This window comes from Pongo pygmaeus, chromosome 6 (genome assembly GCF_028885625.2).
Source record: "Pongo pygmaeus isolate AG05252 chromosome 6, NHGRI_mPonPyg2-v2.0_pri, whole genome shotgun sequence".
Classification (NCBI taxonomy): Eukaryota; Metazoa; Chordata; class Mammalia; order Primates; family Hominidae; genus Pongo; species Pongo pygmaeus.
The window spans coordinates 27,065,985-27,089,768 of NC_072379.2; the positions used below are offsets into that span (position 1 = coordinate 27,065,985).

General features: G+C 37.6%; 1 protein-coding gene across 1 annotated transcript in view; it reads left to right on the plus strand.

The window, feature by feature from the left end:
• Window positions 1–20,590, plus strand: part of LOC129040644 (zinc finger protein 273) — a 35,339-nt gene extending 14,749 nt beyond the window's left edge. Inside the window, exons 3-4 of the mRNA XM_054495405.2 lie at window positions 293–388; window positions 15,189–20,590. Of these exons, the coding sequence (XP_054351380.1) occupies window positions 293–388; window positions 15,189–16,573 (1,481 nt within the window). The 3' untranslated portion in view covers window positions 16,574–20,590. The remainder of the gene's footprint in view (window positions 1–292; window positions 389–15,188) is intronic.
• The last annotated feature ends 3,194 nt before the right edge of the window (window positions 20,591–23,784 follow it).

Below are 23,784 nucleotides of genomic sequence, written 5' to 3' on the forward strand. Positions count from 1 at the left end.
TATCCTTCACTCTAGATTAATGGTAATTCCAAAAATTTAGTGGCATAAAAATTGCCCACACCTTAAAATCTAATTGCCACCACCAATTTTTCATTCAGTAGTACTGAGTAGTGAAATTAAGAACATACAAATTTAAAATATTTTCTAAATATTTAGAAATTTATGTTACTAATTAGATATTTTGGGATTAATTTACTAGAATACTTAATTACATCCTCTTTACTGAGCACATTACTGGTTGATAATTGGAGAATATGAGCAAGATTCATGTTACTCATTTTTAATAAAACAGGTATTGCTGTCTCTAAGCCAGACCTGATCACTTGTCTGGAGCAAGGAAAAGAGCCCTGCAATATGAAGAGACATGCGATGGTAGCCAAACCCCCAGGTAGGTGAGAGTGATAGTGAATATAACAGATGACACAGATGACAGGTCTAAAGGTCAAGGAGAAAGCCAGTTCTTAAAATGTGATTTGGGCCAGGCACGGTGGCTCACGTCTGTAATCCCAGCACTTTGGGATGCTGAGGCGGGCGGATCACAAGGTCAAGAGATCCAGAGCATCCTGACCAACATGGTGAAACCCTGTCTCTACTGAAAATACAAAAATTAGCTGGGCGTGGTGGCACACGCCTGTAGTCCCAGCTACTTGGAAGGCTGAGGCAGGAAAATCACTTGAACCAGGGAGGCGGAGGTTGCAGTGAGCCAAGATCGTGCCACTGCACTCCAGCCTGGAGACAGAGTGAGACTCCGTCTCAAAAAAAAAAAAAAAAAAAAGTGTGATTTGGGAAGCTGTGTTCAAAAAAAGTAGTTTCTGGGGAGCTGGGTTTTTTTTTCCTTTGCTCTCACATAGGAGCATATTCTGTCTTATGCTTTTAAATTCTCTCTACTTTCCCTTCAGTGATTTTCCTTCAAGTTTATGGTGAAAGTTAAAGTCCTATTCCTGGCATATAGGAAACTGCACAATTGTACTGCTTTTCCATTGTTTGGGGGGACACACAGATATCTGCATAATTTTGAGAAACTCTGTGTTAAACTATTTTTCAAGTTCTCTTTTTGTATCAAGTCTGAAATATGTGAGAGTAGTTTCTATTACATTGGGTTTTGTTCATTTTTCTGTACATTCAATCCTGTTTTTGTTACTATAGTCTTGAAATATAGTTTGAAATTATAAAGTATGATGTCTTTCTACTTTGTTCTTTTTCCTCAAGATTGCTTTGGCTATTCAAAATTTATTGTAGTTTCATGTAAATTTTAGGATTATATTTTCCATTACTGTGAATAAAATACCATTGCAATTTTGATAGGGCGTTTATTGAATCTGTAGGTCACTTTGAATAAATGGCACTTTAACAATATTTATTCTTTGAATCCATATACGTAAAATATTTTTATTTGCGTCTTCCTTAATTTTTTTCATTGATACATCTTTCATTGTAAAGATTTTTTAGGCTGGGTATGGCTGCTCACGTCTGTAATCTCAGCATGTTGGGAGGCTGAGGCAGGTGGATCACTTGAGGTCAGGAGTTCGAGACCGGTCTTCCCAACATGGCGAAATCCCGTATTTACTAAAAATACAAAAAATAAGCTGGACATGGTGATGTGCGCCAGCTACTTGGGAGGCTGAGGCAGGACAATCACCTGAACCTGGGAGGTGGAGGTTGCAGTGAGCTGAGATCACCCACTGCACTTCATCCTGGGCAACAGAGCAAAACGGTCAAAAAAGATGTTTTACCTGCTTGGTTAAATTTCTTCTCAGAAATTTATGATTTAATGCTAATGTAAATAAGATTGTTTTCTTCCTCTATTTTACCAGATAGTTTAAGTGTATGAAACTATAATATACGCTTGTATGTTAATTTTATATTTTGCTGATATACTCAGTTTATTTATTAAACAGGTTTTCATGTACTAGTTGTGGTTTTTAAAAGATAAGATCATATGATCTACAATAGCAACTTTTTACTTATTTGTCCTCAATTTCAATGGCTATTTTTCTTTCTTTTTTTTTTTTTTAAACTAATTCTTCTAATACATACTTCCAGTGCTATGTTAAAATAGAAGCAATTGACAATGGCACAATATAGTTTTGCGTTGGTGTCTGTGAATTTGAAGAAACAAACACCTCTTCAAGTTTCAGCGGGTAAAGATCTTTTTATGTTGGGCCCCTAGAGTGATGGTTTGCCCTCTGGGTTTGTAGTGGAGAAGGATTGTAGCTTGCTCACAAGGATCTGGGTCTGCACTAGGGTCCACCTTTAGCACCTTTAGTTGGCTTGTTACAAGGAGCTTGGGTAGTTGCAATTCCCATTACATTTTTGGACCGACTGAATCTTTCAGGACTTTGCTTTGTAGGGCAGACACCAGGGCAGGTTTTTGCATTTGGGTCTATATATGGTCGGCCTTTTATTAGGATATGGATGAGTATGGATTTCACTGAGTACCAGAGAGGATTTTCCCAGGTCACTGTGTGAATTTCTATGTAGGCAGAACTGGCCATGAACTGTAGCTCAGGGAGCTGGAACTGAGTCATTGAACTGCTTCAGGGACCATAGTAAAGCCCAAGGTCTGCAGGCCTGTCCGCATGGCTATAAATGCGTGTCTTTCTCCAAGCCTCTAGAAGGGCAGGACCTCTCCCAGACTGTGGCTGGGAGGAGTTTGGGATGGTTACAGAGTAAGTTCAGAATTCTCAGTGAGATCAAGTTGGGTGGGCCATTTCATGGTCTGCAGCAAAGAACAGGGGTCCTGTAGTTTGCCTCCGGAATGAGGGCCTGCCTCCTGGAAAGAACACTCCTCAATCTTGGGCTTTAGCAGAGTTTCATAACTCCCTCCCTGGATCTCAAAGATTCTTTAAAGGCACTTATTTTGAAGACGGGGTGTTGCTGCATAACCCAGGCTGGTCTTAAAATTCCTGCCTGAAGCGATTCTTCAACCTTAATGTACCATGTAGCTGTCCTTACAGGCGTGAGCCATGATGCCTGATTCTCTCATAGAGGCATTTTTGTCAGGGATGGCTGACAAATTTTCTTGTTGTGAGGGGATAAACGAATAGGGCACTTTATTTTTGCATCTTATTGATGTCACTCTCCCTACGTAGTTTTACTTTCTATTTGCTAGTTCAAATTTTTCTGTTATTTTATTTTATATTTATTTTTCTTTTTTTTTTTCTTTGAGATAGAATTTTTAGCTCTTATGTCCTAGGCTGGAGTGCAATGGCATGATCTCAGCTCACTGCAACCTCCGCTTCCTGGGTTTAAGTGATTTTCCTGCCTCAGCCTCCCGAGTAGCTAAAATTCAGGTACCTGCCACCATGCCCAGCTAATTTTTGTATTTTTAGTAGAGACGAGGTTTCACCATGTTGGTGAGGCTGGTCTCGAACTCCTGACTCGTGATCCGCCTGCCTCGGCCTCCCAAAGTGCTGGGATTACAGGTGTGAGCCACCATGCCCAGCTGACAAATTCTTTTTTAATGGTACGTCAATGTTGCATACCAGAGTTTATGAGTAAACATTTTCTCTTATTGTTTTGCCATTCCAGATTAGTGTTATTTTACTGTTGGTTTCTTAACATCAGTTTATTGTGTTTTTTGTTTTTACTTACATACAATTTTAGACAATTTGCAATTCTGTTTGTATACTTTAAGACAATGTGAGGTTTAATTAAGAGATAAATTAGTCATGTCTATCACAATCAGATTATATATGTGTGTTATTGTCTATAAATATGACCTCAATTTTGGTTATGGCTTATCTTGTATATATTCTTAGATGGTTTTCAGTGGTTGTTTTATCTAGGTGAGTAGTTATGGAAATAGTCTTCTTTTCACCATGTGTTTTTAACAATGAATATATGTTTTCTTTTTTTTTTTTTGAGACGGAGTCTCGCTTTGTCGCCTAGGCTGGAGTGCAGTGGCGAGATCTCGGCTCACTGCAAGCTCTGCCTCCTGGGTTCACGCCATTCTCCTGCCTCGGTCCCCTGAGTAGCTGGGACTACAGGTGCCCACCACCACGCTGGGCTAATTTTTTTTGTATTTTTAGTAGAGACGGGGTTTCACTGTGTTAGCCAGGATGGTCTGGATCTCCTGACCTCGTGATCTGCCCGCCTCAGCCTCCCAAAGTGCTGGGATTACAGGCGTGAGCCACCGCGCCCGGCCTGAACATGTTTTCTTTATGTAAGAGAAACACTTGTTATTTGAAGGTAATTTTTGGAAAGATTTATAATTGTGTATTTTTTCAGTTTTTCTTTTAAAAAAATAATTCTTGTAAAAACACATAACAGGCCAGGCGTGGTGGCTCACGCGTATAACCCAGCACTTTGGGAGGCCGAGGCTGGTGGATCATGAGGTCAGGAGATCGAGACCATCCTGGCTAACATGGTGAAACACCGTTCTCTACTAAAAATACAAAAAATTAGTCGGGCCCGCCACCGTGAGGCTGAGGCAGGAGAATGGCATGAACCTAGGAGGTGGAGCTTGCAGTGAGCCGAGATCGCGCCACTGCAGTCCCGCCTGGGTGAAAGAGCGAGACTCTGTCTCAAAAAAAAAAAAAAAGAAAAAACAAAACAAAACAAAAAACACATAACATAAAATTTGCCATCTTAAATCTATTTAAGTGTACATTTCAGGGGCAGGTATGGTGGGGGCTCACATCTGTAATCCCAGGATTTGGAAAGGCCAAAACAGAAAGATCACTTGAGCCCAAATGTTTGAGACCACCCTGGGCAACATATGAAGACGCCCTCTCTACAAATAATTTTTAATAATAGCCAGGCATGGTGGTGTGCACCTGTGGTCCCAGCTGCTAGAGAGATTGAGAAGGGAGGATAACTTGAGCCTTAGAGTTTGATGTTGCATTGAGCCAAAATTGTGTACTCCAGCTTGGATGACAGAGTGAGACCCTGACTCAGAAAAAAAAAAAAGGTGTACATTTCAGACATGTAAAGTATATTCACATTGTTATGCTAAAAACTTCTAGAAATTTTATATTTTGTAAAACTGAAACTCAATACCCATTAAGTAACAACTGTCCATTTTACTCTCTCTTTAGCCCTTGACAAACACCATTCCACTTTCTGTTTTGATCAGTGTGACTGTCTCTACTAAAAATACAGTGTGATACTTAAGATATCTCATATAAGTAGAATCATATAGTATCCATCATTTTGTCACTGGCTTATTTCAGGAGACATAATATTCTCAAAGTTTATCTTAAAATGTGACAAGGTTTTCTTTTTAAGGCTGCATAATATTCCATTGTACGTATATGTTACATTTTTTGATGTCTTCAAGGAACATCTGGGTTGCTTCAGCCTTTTGGGTTTTGTGAATAGTGGTACAATAAACATGAATGTTCAAATATGTCTTTCAGGTCCTGTGTTGCATGTTTGGGATACAGATTCATAGATGGGATTGTTGTATTTGATGATTATTTCATTTTTAATTATCTGAGGAACATTTATAACATTTTTAAATAATGGCTGCATCTGGTTTTTCACCAACCATCAACATGGGTTTTATCTTCCAATAAAAATGGTAAACAGATTTGATGTTTTTAAAAATTAGTAGTGGCCATTCTGTTGGATGTGAGATGATTTTGTTTTTTATTGTGATTTTTATGCATTTCTCTATAAATTAGTAATTTTGTGTGTCCTTTCAAATTCTTTTCCCCATTTTTGTGTGTGTGTATGTGGGGGTGTGTGTGTGTGTGTGTGTATGTGTGTGTTTTGAAATGGACTCTGTTGCCCAGGCTGAAGTGCAGTGGCATGATCTCAGCTCATTGCAACCTCCAGCCTTCCCGGGTTCAAGCGATTCTCCTGCTTCAGCCTTCCAAGTAGCCGGAATTACAGGTGTGCACCACCACACTTCGCTAATTTTTGTATTTTTAGTAAAGACGGGGTTTCACCATGTTGGCCAGGCTGGTCTCGAGCTGCTGACCTTAAATAATCCTCCTGCCTCGAACTCCCAAAGTGCTGGGATTACAAGCACAAGTCACTGTGCCTGGCCTGTGTATCTTCTTTGATGAAAATATCATTCAATTATTCATCCATTTCTAAATCAAGTTATTCAACTTTGTTTTTCCGCTTTAAGAGTTGTTTATATATTCTGAATATTAACTCCCATCACATGTGATTTGCAAATGTTTTCACCCGTTTAGTAAGAGGCATTGTCACGTTATTGAATGTTTTCTTTGATGTGCAAAAATTTTGAAATATAGTGTGGTTAAATTTTTTTATTCTTTACCTTTGTTGCTTATGCATTTAATGTCATAGCTAAGAAAATGGTGCCAAGACCGATGTCGTATCTTTTTTTTTTTCTGAGATGGAGTCTTGCTTTGTCACCTAGGCTGGAGTGCAGTGGCGTGATCTTGGCTCACTGCAACCTCCGCCTCCCAGGTTGAAGCAATTCTCCTGCGTCAGCCTCTTGAGTAGGTAGGATTACAGGCGTGCACCACCACGCCTGGCTAATTTTTGTATTTTTAGTAGAGACAGGGTTTCACCATGTTGGCCAGGCTGGTCTCGAACTCCTGACCATGTGATCCTCCTGCCTCGGCCTCCCAAAGTGCTGGGATTACAGGCGTGAGCCACCGCATCTGACCAGTTTTCTAAGTATCTTATTTAAAATATTTTTCATATATGGTTCAAGGAAATAATCCAATCTTCTGTTATCAGTGTTGAGATCCAGTTTTCAACATTATTTTTTGAAGAGAATATCTTTTCTCTATTGTGCTCATGACAACTTTGTGGAAGATCATTTGATCATATACAGAAGGGTTCATTTTTGAGTTCCCTGTTCTGTTCTTTCATCTGTTTGTTTGTTTTTGTGTCAGTACCATGCTGTTTTGGTTATTGTATCTTTTAATATGTTTTGAAATCAGAAAGTATAATGCCTGTTTGTTCTTTTTCATGGATATTTGACTACAGTTCATAATCAGAATTTAACAATATTTCTGTAAAATCTGTGCTATTGGGATTTTTTCTAGAAATTATATTGAATTTATATGTTCAGGCTGGAGTGCAATGGCACAGTTTCGGCTCACTGCAACCTCTGCCTCTCAGGTTCAAGCGATTCTCCTGCCTCAGCCTCCTGATTAGCTGGGATTACAGGTTCACACCACCACACCCAGCTAATTTTTGTATTTTTTTTAGTAGAGACTGGGTTTCACCATGTTGGCCAGGCTGGTCTCAAACTCCTGACCTCAGATGATCCACCCACCTCGACCTCCTAAAGTGCTAGGATTACATCTGTGAGCCACCATGTCTGGCCGACATTTTTAAAAAATTTAATGTTTTGACCCCTGAGCAAAAATATGTTGAAGAGTATTTTGTTTTCATATATTTTAAGATTTGCCAGTTTTACTTTTGCTTTTAATTGCTAGTATCATTCATTTTTGGTCAGAAAACACAGTGTATAATTTTGGTCCTCTATACTTGTTGTTTTGAGACAGGATCTTAATCTGTCATCCTGGCTGGAGTGCAGTGGCATGGTTTTCACTGGCTGCAGCCTCAGCCTCCTTGGCTCAAGTGATCCTTTTACCTCAGGCTTTTGAGTAGTTGGGGACTACAGTCATGTACTACCATGTCTGGTTAATTTTTTTGATTATTTGTAGGGACAAGGTGTCTCTAGGTTGTACATGCTGGTCTCAAAACTTTTGGCCCCACATGATTCTTTCACCTTGATCTCCCAAAGTGTTGAGATTATAGGCATGAGCCACTGCACCTAGCTGGTATTCTTTTTTTTTTTTTTTTGAGACAGAGTCTCGCTCTGTTGCCCAGGCTGGAGTGCTCTGGCTCAATCTCGGCTCACTGCAAGCTCTGCTTCCTGGGTTCACGCCATTCTCCTGCCTCAGCCTCCCAAGTAGCTGGGACTACAGGCACCAGCCACCACGCCCGGCTATTTTTTTTTTTTTTAATATTTTTAGTAGAGACGGGGTTTCACCGTATTAGCCAGGATGATCTCGATCTCCTGACCTTGTGATCCACCCGCCTCGGCCTCCCAAAATGCTGGGGTTACAGGCATGAGCCACCGTGCCTGACCATGGTATTCTTAAATTAAATGAGTTGATATGTATCCTAACAGAATACACCAGGTGTAAATAAAAATATTGTGTAATCTCTTGCATTTGACTGGTAAGTTTTCTACGTGTCTGTTAAGCCTAGTTGATCTATAATATGGTTTGAATGTCCATGTTCTCCAAACCTCATGCTACAGTGTAATCCTTAATGTTGGATATGGGAGCTGATGGGAGGTATTTGGGTCTGAGGCAAAATTCCTCATGAATGGCTTGGCACCATCCTCTTGGTAATCAGAAAGCTTACACTTTACTAATTAAAATGAAAGCTGGTTCATTAAAAGAACCTGGCTCCTTCACCTCACACTTGCTCTGTCTCTTACCATGTGATATGTCCAGTCTTTGCCTTTCATCATGATTGTAAGCTTCCTGAGACCCTCACCAGAAGCAGATGCTGGCACACACTTCTTGTACAGTCTGCTAAAGGGTGAGCCAAGTAAACCTTATTTTCTTTGTAAATTATCCCCTCTCAGGTATTCCTCTATATGCAAAATAATTAATATGGTCTATAATGTCTAAGTTCTCTTTCTTTTTTTTCTTTTGAGATGGAGTCTTGCTCTGTTACCCAGGCTGGAGTGCAATGCTGCGATCTCGGCTCACTGTAACCTCTGCCTCCTGGGTTCAAGCAATTCTCCTGCCTCAGCTTCCCGAGTAGTTGGGATTACAGGTGCCCACCACTACACCTGGCTAATTTTTGTATTTTTATTAGAGATGGGGTTTTGCCATGTTGGTCAGGCTGGTCTCGAACTTCTGACCTCAGGTGGTCTGCCCGCCTCAGCCTCACAAAGTGCTGGGATTACAGGCGTGAGCCACCACACCTAGCCTTAAGTTTTCTTTGTTTTATTAATTTATTTGAATTTTCTGTTTTGAAAATGGGGTCTTGATGTCTACAATTATTATGTTGGTATGTATTTCCTGCTTCACTTTTGTCAGTAATTGCTATGTATATATTGGAGCCCTGATGTTATACATACATACACAGATAGATACATATAATAGTTATGGATTCCTGGTAAATTGACCTATTTTACCATTATATAATATCAGTCTTTGCCTCATGCTAATGTTTTTTTTTCTTTTTTCTTTTTTTTTGTGAGACAGAGTCTTGCTCTCTTGCCCAGGCTGGAGTGCAATGGCACGATCTCGGCTCACTGCAATCTCCGCCTCCCAGGTTCAAGTGATTCTTCCGCCTCAGCCTCCCAAGTAACTGGGATTACAGGCACTCCCCCACCAACATGCCTGGCTAATTTTTGTATTTTTGTAGAGATGAGGTTTCACCATGTTGGCCAGGCTGGTCTCGAACTCCTGATCTCAGGTGACCCACCCACCTCGGCCTCCCAAAGTGCTGGGATTACAGGTGTGAGCCACCATGCCCAGCCACTAATACTTAAAGCATATTGTGTCAGATATGATTATGACCACCTCACCCAATTATAGTTACTGTTTTCATGGAACATAGATATTTTCCAATCGGTTACTTTCAGCCTATTTGACTCAATGCTAAAATGAGTCTCTTGTAGGCAGCATATTTTATGCTTTTTTCTTAAGTCACTCTGGCATTCTATTTCCTTTTTTTTTTTAAAGAATTGTATTTATTTATTTATTTTCGAGATAGGGTCTCATTCTGTCAACTATGCTGGTTTGCAGTGGTGTGATCACAGCTCACTGCAGCCTCAACCTTCCAAACTCACATGATTCTATCATTTCAGTCCCTCAAGTATCTGGGTTACAAGTATGTACCATTATACCCAGTTAGTTTCTTTGTTTTTGTTTTTTTGGTTTTTTTTTTTTTTCCCTGAGACAGAGTCTCCCTCTGTCACCCAGGCTGGAGTGCAGTGGCATGATCTCGGCTCACTGCAACCTCTGCCTCTCAGGTTCGAGTGATTCTCCTTCCTCAGCCTCCTGAGTAGCTGGGATTACAGCGACTAATTTTTGCATTTTTAGTAGAGATGGGGTTTCATTATGTTGGTTGGGCTGGTCTTGAACTCCTGACCTCAAGTGATCCTCCTGCCTTGGCCTCCCAAAGTGCTGGGATTACAGGTGTGAGCCACCGTGCCTGGCTAGTTTCTTTGTATTTTTTGTAGAGACAGAGCTTTGCCATGTTACCCAGGCTGGTCTCATACTCCTGGGATCAAGTGATTAGTCCATGTCACACCTGTAATCCCAGCACTTTGGGAGGCAGAGGCAAGTGGATTACATAAGGCCAGGAGTTCGAGGCCAGCCTGGCCAACATGGTAAAACCCTGTCTCTACTAAAAATACAAAACATTAGCCAGGTGTAGTGGTGCATGCCTATAATCCCAGCTTTACTGGAGGCTGAGGCATGAGAATCACTTGAGCTGAGGATGTGGAGGCTGCAGTGAGCTGAGATGGTGCTGCTGCACTCCAGCCTAGGTGAAACAGCAAGACTGTCTCAAAATTAAAAAAAGAAAAACAGAAAATCGCAAAATTTACAATAAATATTCTTAAATATTCAGTTTAGTCATACTAATTATATTATGCAACATTTTACTAAGTGTTTTTATCTTGCAAAGCTAAGTCTCAACACATATTAAACAACTACCAATTTTTCCCATTTTCATGGAACTTTTCAAACACTATTTTTTCTAGGAGTGTAACTGCATCATATATCTCATACAAACTGTCTTTTTGTGGCGGCTCATTTTATTTTGCATAATGTCATCAAGATTTATCGTTATAGTTGTTAGAATATCTTCTGCTTTTGAAAACTGAGTGACAGTCCGGTTTTGTTGTTGTTGTTTGTTTTGTGTGTGTGTGTGTTTTTATTTTTATTTTTTATTTTTTATACAGATTCTCATTCTTTCACCCAAGTTGGAGTGCAGTGGCGTGATCTTGGGTCACTGCAAACTCTGCCCCTCGGGATTCAAGTGATTCTACTGCCTCAGCCTCCCGAGTAGCTGGAATTATAGGCGAGTGCTGTCATGCCTGGCTAATTTTTGTATTTTTAGTAGAGTCAGCGTTTCACCATGTTGGGCAGGCTGGTCTTGAACTCCTGACCTCGTGTGATCTGCCCTCCTCAGCCTCCCAAAGTGCTGGGATTACAGGCATGAGCCACGGTGCCCGGCCAAGTATTTTTATATTTCAGATCATATCTGCTGAATGACTTAGTGACAGAAATTTGCATTGCTTTTACCTATTGGCTTTCAGTAGCAATGGTATAATAATTATGGATATGAAAATGACTCTTCATATGACCATATATGTGAAAGTATATATATGTGCTGCATTCTATTTTACTAGTCTCCTTTTTTTTTTTTTTTACCTTTATACTTGTAGCAAATTGTTTTAATTCTGTAGCTTTGTAATATGTTTTAAACTCAGAAACTATAATGCTTCCAACATTGTTCCTTTTTTTGAAGATTGTTAGGTACTTTATTGTCTCTTGAGATTCCATATACTTTAGGGGTTGCTGTTTTTATGTCTTCAAAAATGCAATGAGAAATTGAGAAAACATTGCATTAAATCTTGTAGATTACATTGAGCAATATAGACATCCTCATAATATTTCAGCTTTTGAACAAAAGCATGCTAAAGAATGTGGTTTAATTTGCTATATATTTGTAAACTTGTTAGCTTTTAATATTATTGTTTTATATTGTCATTCCGTTTTTGTTATGGAAAGTAATCCATAAAATTTCAGTTCTAAAATACTTTTTAAGACTCTTTTGACTTATTTGGTGGTCTATCAAGAAGAAAGTTGTATGAACTGTCAGTAAGGGTGTGTATCTTAATGTTGTTCAGTTTTGTATACCTATGTTAGGAATATTTGTTTTATACTGCCTTCAGGTCCTCTGTTCTCTTACTAAAATTCTGTCTTGTTTTATTCTTACTATAGAAAATGGGATATTAAAATAGTCTATAATTATATTGTTCTCTATGTGTTTCTTCAATTCTGTTGATATTGGCTTTATATATTTGGAACCCTAATGTGAGACACACACTCACACATACACACACACACACACACACAGACGCGCGCGTGCGCATGTGAAAATTTGTCATAGGGTCTCATGAATCTCTTATTGTTTAATGTCCTTACTCGTCTCTTTGGAGTTTTGACTTAAAGTACATTTTATAAAATATGACAGTTACTTAAGATGTAGCTTGTGTAATACTATTTTGACGTCTGCTGCTCTCATTTTGTTAATATTTGCATGGAATGTTACTTCCATCTTGCCACTTTCAGTCTGTTTATTATTAGATCTTTGCTGACTCTTGTAGAAAGGCAACTTGGATCTTGATTTTTCAAATTTTTTTTTTTTTTCAGGGGGAGTCTCATTCTGTCACCCAGGCTAGAGTAGTGCAGTGGCACCATCTCAGCTCACTGCAACTTCTGCCTCTCAGGTTCAAGCGCTTCTCCTGCCTCAGCCTCCCAAGTAGCTGGGATTACAGGCGCCCACCACCATGCCTGGCTAATTTTTGTATTTTTAGAAGAGATGGGGTTTCGCCATGTTGGTCAGGCTGGTCTCAAACTCCTGACCTAAGGTGATCCACCGCCTCGGCCTCCCAAAGTGTTGGGATTACAGGCATGAGCCACCGCACCTGTCCGATTTTTCAATTTTTTAAATAAATCCCTTTATTAAATGTATGTCTCTTGATTGGAAAGTTAATTATATATATTCAAATAATTTTCTGAAGGAGAAAGCCTTACTAATGTCATTTTATTAGTTGTTTTATTTGATTCTTGTATCTTTGTCTCTCATTTTCTTTATCTTCCTTTGCGTCTTTGCGATTTTTGTATTGATATGCTTTCATTTCTTATTTGTGTATCCATGCAGATATTTTTGGGGGTACCTTGGGGATTACATAAAACCTCTAAAAGATATAACAATATAGTTTAACCTAGTAAAAAAAATGAACTTCAGTTGCATACAAAGTTTTTTTTGTTTGTTTTTGTGTTTTTGAGACAGAGTCTTGCTCTGTTGCCAAGGCTGGAGTGCAGTGACGCAATCTCGGCTCACCACAACCTGTGTTTCCCAGGTTCAAACAATTCTCCTGCCTCAGCCTCCTGAGTAGCTGGGACTACAGGCACGCGCCACCATGCCTGGCTAATTTTTGTATTTTTTCAGTAGAGACAGGGTTTCACTATGTTGGCCAGGTTGGTCTCGAACTCTTTACCTTGCGATTCACTCGCTTTGGCCACCCAAAGTGCTGGAATTACAGGCGTGAGCTACCATGCCCGGCTGCATACAAAGTTTTTTCCTCATTACATCTGCCCTCAACATTGTTATCGATGGTGCTAATTATATCTTTTTATGTTGTATGTCCATCAACAGTTGTTTATAATAATTTCTATGCTTTTATCTTTCAAATTCTAGAGAATAATTAAATGTGTACTACACCATTATGATAATGCTAAGGAATAGTATTTTCGTGTATGTGCATATCTCTCCCAGAAAGTTATGTATTTTCATATGATTATGTGTTGTTTTCTTGCATCATGTTATTTTCAGTGGAAATAACTCCTTTTCACCATCTTTGATATGTAGGGCAAATGGAGTGGCAATATACTTTTTCAGGACTTGGTTATTTTGGAAGATCTTTTCCTTTTTATCTGGTAGGACATTTTTGCTGATGGTATTATTCTCACTTGGCAGCTTTTTTTTTTTTAAGGACTTTGACTATATCACACAGTTTTTTTCTGGCCTGCAAAATTTTCTTGACAAATTCACTGGTTTTCTCATAAGACTATCCTTGTAAATGACACATCACTTTCATCTTACAGCTTCCAAGATTGTTTTGCCTGTGACTGTTGAAATCGTGCTTATATATGTGTGTGTTATAAATATCTTTGTGTGTATCCTAGTTTGTTGAGCATCTTCATTTTTACATCAGTTTTTCCTACTTTTAAAATTTTTTAGTTTTTTTGTCATTTTACCTTAACAATTTGTTTTTGATATTTTTAACACGTTTTTATGCTCATATTTCTGATTTTCAATAGTTGTCTGTGTTCCTATTTAATTCATTGAGTATTATTCAATTTATTTTAAATTTTTAAAATTAATTTTTACAGCTTCATTTTTTAATAGTTGCTTTCAGAAAATTTTATAATGTTTTTGATGAGGCCATGTTGCCTTCATATTTTGTATGCATTATAATTTTTTATTGAGATTTGGACATCAAAAACAAGCTACCCATCACAAACTTTATAACGTATCTTTGTCTTGGCATAGTCTGAAACCAACTGTCTTGGCTAGAGATTTTGGTAGTTTCTCAAACATGTTCTAAAAATGTGTCTTTTTTGAAATTTTTTGGGTTTTTTAGTTAAAGGAGTTCGTTCATGTTTCTTCTTAATAGTCAGTAATCACTTGCTACACCTGTTCCTTGTCTGTCGTACTGCAGTTTCTCTGCTGCTGCAACATTCACCTTGTGTCTCAGCTGACTCAAACTGTTATTCCATAGTATATCACCATTTCTTTTGCATTTGTCAGGAGAGACAGAAACCAGTGTCTGGAAGGGCCCCTAGAAGTCTGAAATGAATAAGTGTGTGCCACTATTTTTCTTCTCTTTTCAAAAAGAAACCAAGAGTTGGCAATTTACTCCTTTTTTTTTTTTTGAGACAGAGTCTCACTCTCATCACCCAGGCTGAAGTTCAATGGCGCAGTCTCAGCTCACTGCAACCTCTACCTTCTGGATTCAAGGGATTCTCCTGCCTCAGCCTCCTGAGTAGCTGGGATTACAGGCATGTGCCACCACGCCCAGCTAATTTTTGTGGTTTTACCAGAGACAAGGTTTCACCATGTTGGTCAGGCTGGTCTTGAACTCCTGACCTTGTGATCTGCCTGCCTCGGCCTCCCAAAATGCTGGGATTACAGGCATGAGCCACTGCACCCGACCTGCAATAGACTTTTCTTTTCCTTCTATATGGCTCTTTGCATTGTGCTCACCTGGGGCACTGCATACACTTAACTCATTTATAAATTTTCCACAAATGTATCTTGGTCAGTATGTTTTTGTTACATTGATATGTCTGTGAAGGAATTAGGGCCTGTGGTATTTTGCTGTACCATCTTGCTTATGTAGTTTGTATATTTTTATAGGTTAGATTTGTAAAGTATATTCATCTGAGTCTAGTAAGTGGAGTAATTGTTACTTTTATTTCTTTCAGTTGTGTGTTCTCATTTTGCCCAAGACCTTTGGCCAAAGCAGGGCTTAAAAGATTCTTTTCAAAAAGTGATACTGAGAAGATATGGAAAATATGGACATGAGAATTTACAATTAAGAAAAGGCTGTAAAAGTGTGGATGAGCATAAGGTGCACAAAAGAGGTTATAATGGAGTTAACCAATGTTTGACAACTACCCAGAGCAAAATATTTCAATGTGATAAATATGTTAAAGTCCTTCATAAATTCTCAAATTCAAATACACATAAGAAAAGACATACTGGAAAGAAACCTTTCAAATGTAAAGAATGTGGCAAATCATGTTGCATACTTTCACAACTAACTCAGCATAAGAAAACTGCTACTAGAGTGAATTTCTACAAATGTAAGACATGTGGAAAAGCCTTTAACCAGTTCTCAAATCTTACTAAACATAAGCTAATTCATACTGAAGTGAATCCCTACAAATGTGAAGAATGTGGCAAAGCCTTTAACCAGTCCTTAACTCTTACTAAACATAAAAGAATTCATACTGAAGAGAAACCTTACAAATGTGAACATTGTGGCAAAGTCTTTAGTGTATTTTCAGTCCTTACTAAACATAAGAGAATTCATACAGGAACAAAACCTTACAATTGTGAAGAATGTGGCAAAGGCTTTAGTATATTCTCAACCCTTACTAAACATAAGATAATTCATACTGGAGAGAAACCCTACAAATGCAATGAATGTGGTAAAGCCTTTAACTGGTCCTCAACTCTTACTAAACATAAGAGAATTCATACTGGAGAGAAACCCTACAAATGTGAAGAATGTGGCAAAGCCTTTAACCAGTCCTCAACCCTTACTAGACATAAGATAGTTCATACTGGAGAGAAACCGTACAAATGTGAAGAATGTGGTAAAGCCTTTAAACGGTCCACAACTCTTACTAAACATAAGAGAATTTATACTAAAGAGAAACCATACAAATGTGAAGAATGTGGAAAAGCCTTTAGTGTATTCTCAACCCTTACTAAACATAAGATAATTCATACTGGAGCAAAACCTTACAAATGTGAAGAATGTGGCAGCGCCTTTAGGGCATTCTCAACCCTAACTGAACATAAGAGAGTTCATACTGGAGAGAAACCTTACAAATGTAATGAATGTGGCAGAGCCTTTAACTGGTCCTCAACTCTTACTAAACATAAGAGAATTCATACTGGAGAAAAACCCTACAAATGTGAAGAATGTGGCAAAGCTTTTAACCGGTCCTCAAACCTTACTCGACATAAGAAAATTCATACTGGACAGAAACCATACAAACCTAAAAGATGTGACAGTGCTTTTGACAACACCTCAAACTTTTCTAGACATAAAAGAAATCATACGGGTGAGAAATCCTAGAAATGTGAAGAATGTGACAAAGCCTTTAAGTGGTTGTCACACTTGATTGTATGTAAGATAATTCATACTGGAGAAAACTCCCAGAAGTGTGACAAATGTGACAAAACATTTAATTAATTCTCATACCTTATTGCACAGGAAAGCATTTATACTTGAGAAAAATTGTATAAAGAATGGAAAAGACATTAATATCTGCTCATATCTTACTCAACATCAGCGAGTTGGTACTTAATAAAAGCATTATCAATGAAATTACTGTCAAAAGATCTTTCAGACAATATAAGCCTGCAAAGTGCAGTAGAGTATTTATTTTGAAGAGAAACATTAAAAGTACAAAGAGGTTTGTAGTACCTTTGTTTGTATGATAGATCTTATTGTACACATTTTGTACTAGAGAAAAACCCTGAAGCAGTTGTTCAAACTTTGTTCAATACCAGGAAATTTATATTGGAGAAAAACCCTATGAGTGTAATGAATTTGGAAAAATATTTTTTTCAACAACAGCTTAGAAAACATGAGAGGAATTACACTAAAATATATTTTTGCAAATGCAGCAGTAAATATGAAAAAAATGATCCAAAATTAGGTTTATATAAATATCAGAGAACTCACAGTATGGATATCTAAGATACTGACACTTCAGACATTACACAAAATCAGAGTGCTGAGTACAGAAAGTTATCCAAAACAAAAGTTGGTAGATAACTAATAGTGAACAAGTTTTTTGCAGAGGTATATTTACATTCAGAGTACACTTTTCTTTGGAAAAAATTACAGGTTTTTTGAAAAGTGAATAATAATGTAATTCAACTCTCAAATTCATGTTTTTTTTGGTTTTGGTTTTGAGTTTTTTTTTTTTTTTTTTGAGACAGAGTTTCACTCTTGTTGCCCAGGCTGGAGTGCAATGGTGTGATCTCGGCTCACCGCAACCTCTGCCTCCCAGATTCAAGCAATTCTCCTGCCTCAGCCTCCCTAGTAGCTGGGATTACAGGCATGTGCCACCATGCCTGGCTGATTTTGTATTTTTAGTAGAGACAGGGTTTCTCCATGTTGGTCAGTCTGGTCTCAAACTCCCAACCTCAGGTGATCTGCCCGCCTCGGCCTCCCAAAATGCTGGGATTACAGGCATGAGCCACTGCACCTGGCCCATGTTTTTTCTTCATTCCTATTGTATTCACATGTGAAAGCATGTGATCAACTGTTGCTGCATCAAAGATATGAGATTTTTTTTTTATTAGGTGGGCATTATTTATGACCTTTTCTATGGAAGAGTAAGAACATTAAAATGAAAGACGCATGATGAAAATCTAAGTAGAGAGGCTCTTGTGGTTAACTGATAATATTGAGTGATGCATGAGGTAGGTGTTCAGAGTAATATTCTGCATTATAGTGAAAAAATTTTTAATATTAAAATTCAATTATTTTATGAATTGTGCTTTTCATAATGCAGTACATTTCAAAATTTTTAGATTATGTATGAACTTAGATTTTTAAACATGTTTACATGTTAAGACTATTGTGCATTCAGTGAAGCATTATTATGCCACAAACTTTAACCTACCTCACCTTACTCAATGGTGTAGGTAAAAGATGATAGCAATATACTATTTGGTTACATAGGGGACTAACATTTTTAGTAATCTCTTTTGCCAGTGGCTTTAAACTGCGAATAAGTTAAAGAATATTCCCACAGGTTTTACATTTATTTTTTTTCTTATTTAAATTTATTGTTCTTATTTTTCATGGGTACATAGTATGTTTTTATATTTATGTTGTATATGGCATGTTTTGATACAGGCATATAATATGTAATAATCACATCAGAGTAAATGAGGTATCCATTACTAGCATTTATCCTTTGTATTGCTTTTATTTTAAAATGTACAACTAAATTGTTACAGACTACAGGGTTATTTTTATGGTCATAATAAAAATTGCAAAAGTATAAATAAAAATACATACATTTCTGAGTCCTGAATATTTTTAAAAATTTGTTATATATTTTTCTTCTAACATGTGGCCTCTTTGCCTGCAAACATATAAAGACTTAGTTTTGATTTACATAGAGTTAAATATACATATATTTTACTTTAAAGATAAATCTTAAGTGTAAGAAAATTGTAGAGTAAGTGTGCTTGTGTGAGTATGTTTGTGCTTGTTTTCAGAAGAAAACAGCAATATTGGAACAAAAATCATTTTAATAAGGTGACTAATTTATTAGAAAACTAACAACCTCAAAAATGCTGAAAGCAAATCTGTACTCTCTGCTTTGTATTGAATTCATTACTGTAAAATATTATGGCTTATGGTTCAGAATCTCCCCATGCAGATGTTCTGTTTTTACTTGCCTGGTACTCATGGTAGAGCCATACATCTCTTTTTTCTTACAATTTCTTTTACAGTTTATGAAGTATTATATGAGCTGGTCAGGGATTACAACAATGACTTTTTATAAAATTTAGTAGTGCACAAAAAGTAATTTTTAGATGTAATTCTACTATTAGTCTATTAAGTTATATTTTATTTATTTAGTTAAAACATTGCCCTTTGTTCTTTTAATTGGAGAACCCTATGTAAGCCTACTTTTTTAAAGTTATTCTTTCTTTCACTTTTCATAATTTACGTAAGTAAATTTATTTATTTATTGAATTTGTTCAGGTAAGTACTAGGGAGGCTTCTTGAGTCATGAGGATGCTGTAATATATAAACAGCAGACAAACATGACAGTGCTTGCTCTATAACAGGTGCTCCATAGTAAGACATAAATATTCCTGTTGAAGTTAGTTTGTAACTTCAAGTCAGAAATGGAATATATCAATGGTGAAACAGTAACACTGATTCTTCAGGTGGAGAGGACTTTTTTTTTTCCGGGCTGCAAAGCTGAATTCTGCTGAATTTAAACAGAAATTCTGGTTATTTTCTAATTATATTCAGTTTTGTTTGTCTTATGTGTTTTCCGACAATGTATGCATCACAGCTCTTCTTTTTCTGTTATGGCTACAGTTTTCTTGCTGTTGTCTTTATGCCATGTCATTTCACATGGTAATTTAGTAAGTTTTGATGAGAAATTTGGTATTTTTAGTGCACTGAAAAATTGGTTTTAATTGGTGAGTTTGCTTATCAATATAACTCTCAGATCGTTAATTAAGATAAAAGGCATACACTGTCCACAGGTGAGAGGATTAAATCACTTAGCATTGTTTTTAACTGTTTGTAAAAAAAAAAAAGCTTACTAGATTCTTACACAAAGTGTGGCAAATATAAAATTTGCTAGAAAGTGTTAGAAATTTATTTATTTATTTATTAATTATTTATTTAGAGATGACGTTTCACTCTTGTTGCCCAGGCTGGAGTGCAATGGCGTGATCTTGGCTCACCACAACCTCCACCTCCCGGGTTTGATTCTCCTGTCTCAGCCTCCCTAGTAGCTTGGATTACAGGCATGTGCCACCACTCCCGGCTAATTTTGTATTTTTAGTAGAGACAGGGTTTCTCCATGTTGGTCAGGCTGGTCGTGAACTCCCGACCTTAGGTGATCCGCCCACCTCCGCCTCCCAAACTGCTGGGATTACAGGTGCGAGCCACTGCGCCCGGCCAGAAATTAAATTTTTAAGAGAGCTAATGGTAAATCTGACTGGGCACGGTGGCTCATGCCTGTAATCCCAGCACTTTGGGAGCCTGAGCTGGGTGGATTACTTAAGGCCATGAGTGCGAGACCAGCCCGGCCAACATGGTGAAACCCTGTCTCTAGTAAGAATACAAAAATTAGCCAGCTGTGGTCGTGTGCACTTGTAGTCCCAGCTACTTTGAAGGCTGAGGCAGGAGAATCATTTGAACGCGGGAGTAACGTTTTCACACAGAATATGTTTTTAAGTGTGACTGTAAAACATTGCAAAATAATAAAATGACTTCTGTTGACTTGAAATTTGGAATAGTATTTCTTTTCCATATTGATATTACAATTTGAAGGAATTTCTTTTTTAGATGGAGTCTCACTCTTGTCACCCAAGCTGGAGTGCAGTGGCACAATCTCGGCTCACTGCAACCTTCGCCTCCCAGGTTCGAGCTGTTCTCCTGCCTCAGCCTCCTGAGTAGCTAGGATTACAGGCACCTGCCACCACGCCTGGCTAATTTTTGTACTTTTTAGTAGAGACAGCGTTTTACTATGTTGGCCAGGCTGGTCTCGAACTCCTGACCTCAGATGATCCACCCACCTCAGCCTCCCGAAGTGTTGGGATTACAGGCGTGAGCCACTGCGCCCGGTCTCACTTTCTTAGTATGTATATATTTTTTTGGTTGGTGAAGTTCAGTCTACAGTTTTTATTCTTAGTCACCTATCTGTAGCCAACTCCTTGGTCATTTTCTCTGGAAAACTTTTGGAGATCAGGGCAACTTTTGAATTAAAACGTTTTCTATTTTTTTGCATGCAAATTTGTTTTCTGCGTTCACAGAGTGGTGTCATGGGACCATAAGCAACACCTGCCCTTTTAGTGTCTTTCATACCATTACCATCTGTACCAGAAACTCCAGGTACCCCAAGCTTAAAGTAAAAACCCTAAAGTACATTGGCTTTTCCCATGGACTGTACTGGGTCCAGAACATGCTGTTAAATATCAGAGTTTCTGTGATTATGACAGATGACAAAAACCACACAAGAACTAAGTATTTTTGATACTATTCAGCCAAGTTTATGAAAAAGACACAGTATTTGAAACATTGTTATCTTTCTATAATGTTTTAAAAATGAGTTTTTTGACGTGACATAAAATGCATTTTTTTCTGTAAAACATGTTTTGAAGTATATATACGATGTCAAATGCTTAATTCCAGGTTAATGCTTTACCTCACATAGTTAACATTTTGTGGTGAGAGCACTTCACATTTTCTTAGCATTTTTCTTAGCACCTTTCATTTTTTCAGTATTGTCTTAGCATATACAAATACATTATTATGAACTATAGTCACCGTGCTGTACAGAAAAATCTTTTGAACTTATTCCTCTTATTTAACTATAATTATGTATTCTTTGACAGACATCTTTCCAAACCTCACTTTCTTCTAAATACCTTGGCATCTGGTCATCACCATTTTGCTACTTCTGTGAGATTAATTTTTTTAGAACGCATGTGTAGGCTGGGCGCAGTGGCTCACGCCTGTAATCTTTGGGAGGCTGAGGCGGGCGGATCACGAGGTCAGGAGATCGAGACCATCCTGGCTAACACGGTGAAACCCTGTCTCTACTAAAAATACAAAAAATTAGCCGGGCGTGGTGGCAGGCGCCTGTAGTCCCAGCTACTCAGGAGGCTGAGGCAGGAGAATGGCGTGAACCCGGGAGGCGGAGCTTGCAGTGAGCCGAGATCTCGCCACTGCACTCCAGCCTGGGCAACAGAGCGAAACTCCGTCTCAAAAAAAAAAAAAAAAAATGCATGTGTAAGTGAAATTGTGAGATTAATCTTTCTCTGCCTGGTTTATTTCAACTAATACAGTGTCCTTCAGGTTAATCCATGTGATTGAAAATAATACAATTTTCTTTTTAAAAGGTGAATAGTATTCCATTGTGTACATACACCACATTCTCTTTATTTACTCATTAGATATTGAACTGTTGATTCCATGTTTTGGCCATTGTGAAGAGTGTTGCAAACAACATAGAAGTGCCGATGTTTCTTCATTCTGATTTTGTTTGGGATATATATACAATAGTGGAATTGCTATATTATACAATAGTTTGATTTTAAATTTTTTAAGGAATCTCTGTTTTGTTTTTCATAATGGCTGTCCTCATTTACATTTAAGCCAACAGTGTGCAAACATTTCGTTTTCTTCGTATGTTTACCAATGCTTTTTTTTCTTTTTAATATGAGTAATTGTAACAGGAGTGAGTTGATATCTCATAGGTTTTTTTGGTTTTGGCTTGCTTTTCCCTAATAATAATTGATATTTAGCATTTTTAAATGTTATCTGTTGGCCATATGTATGCCTTTTCTTGAAAAATATTTACTTAGGCCTTTTACTCATTTTTAATAGTTATTTGTTTTTTATTGTGTAGTCATTTGAGTTTCATATATATACACACATACATGCATATATGTATATATGTATATATGTATATACATATATATGTATACATATATGTATATACATAACATATATATACACACACACACATATTTTGAGACAGAGTCTCACTCTGTTGCCCAGACTGGAGTGCAGTGGTGCAATCTTGGCTCACTGCAACCTCTGCCTCCTGGGTTCAAGCGATTCTCCTGCCTCAGCCTCCCAAGTACCTGGGATTACAGGCCCCCACAACCATGCCTGGCTAATTTTTGTATTTTTAGTAGAGACGGGGTTTCACCATGTTGGCCAGGCTGGTCTTTTAACTCCTGACTTCAAGTGATCTGCCTGCCTTGGTCTCCCAAAGTGCTGGAATAACAGGCATGAGCCTGCAGCCTGGCCAAGTTTCTTACATTTTTTTTTTATATTAACGTCTTGTCACATGTATGGTTTGCAAATATTTTGTCCCATTTTATACTTTTCTTGTCCTGTTTGTTGTATCAGATTTTTTTCAGCAGCTTTTTATTAATAATTTGAAGTAATCTGACATCAATTTTACCTTTGATTCTCTGGGATTTTGAGGTTAAATCAAAAGAATTACTGCCTAGACCAATGTAATGGGGCTTTTACTCTATATTTTTTGTAGTAGTTTCAGAGATTCAGGCCTTACATTTAAGTAATTAAACTATTTGAGTAGATTTTTATATATGGTGTGAAATGAGGGTCTCATTATATTGCTCTGCATGTTGCTATAATTTTCTCAGCACCATTTATTAAAGATACTGCCATTTCCCTAAGAAAGTGTTACCTATATTTAAATTGAGTTAGCTGTAAATACATGGATATATTCCTGGTTTGTCTTTACTGCTCCACTGGCATATGTGTCTGTTTTTATTCAAGTACCATACTGTTTTGAGTACTATAGCTTGGTAGTATATTTCAAAGTCAGGTAGGGTAATAACTTTAGTTTTTTTTTTTTTTTCTTGATTGCTTTGGCTATGCAGGATCTTTTGTGGGGTACCATATAAATTTTAGATATATATATATTTAATTTTTATTAAGTATGTCACTGGTATTTTGATAAAGGTTGTGTTATATCTGCAGATTATTTTCTGTAATATGGATATTTAACAATATTAATGCCAATTCATGAATTA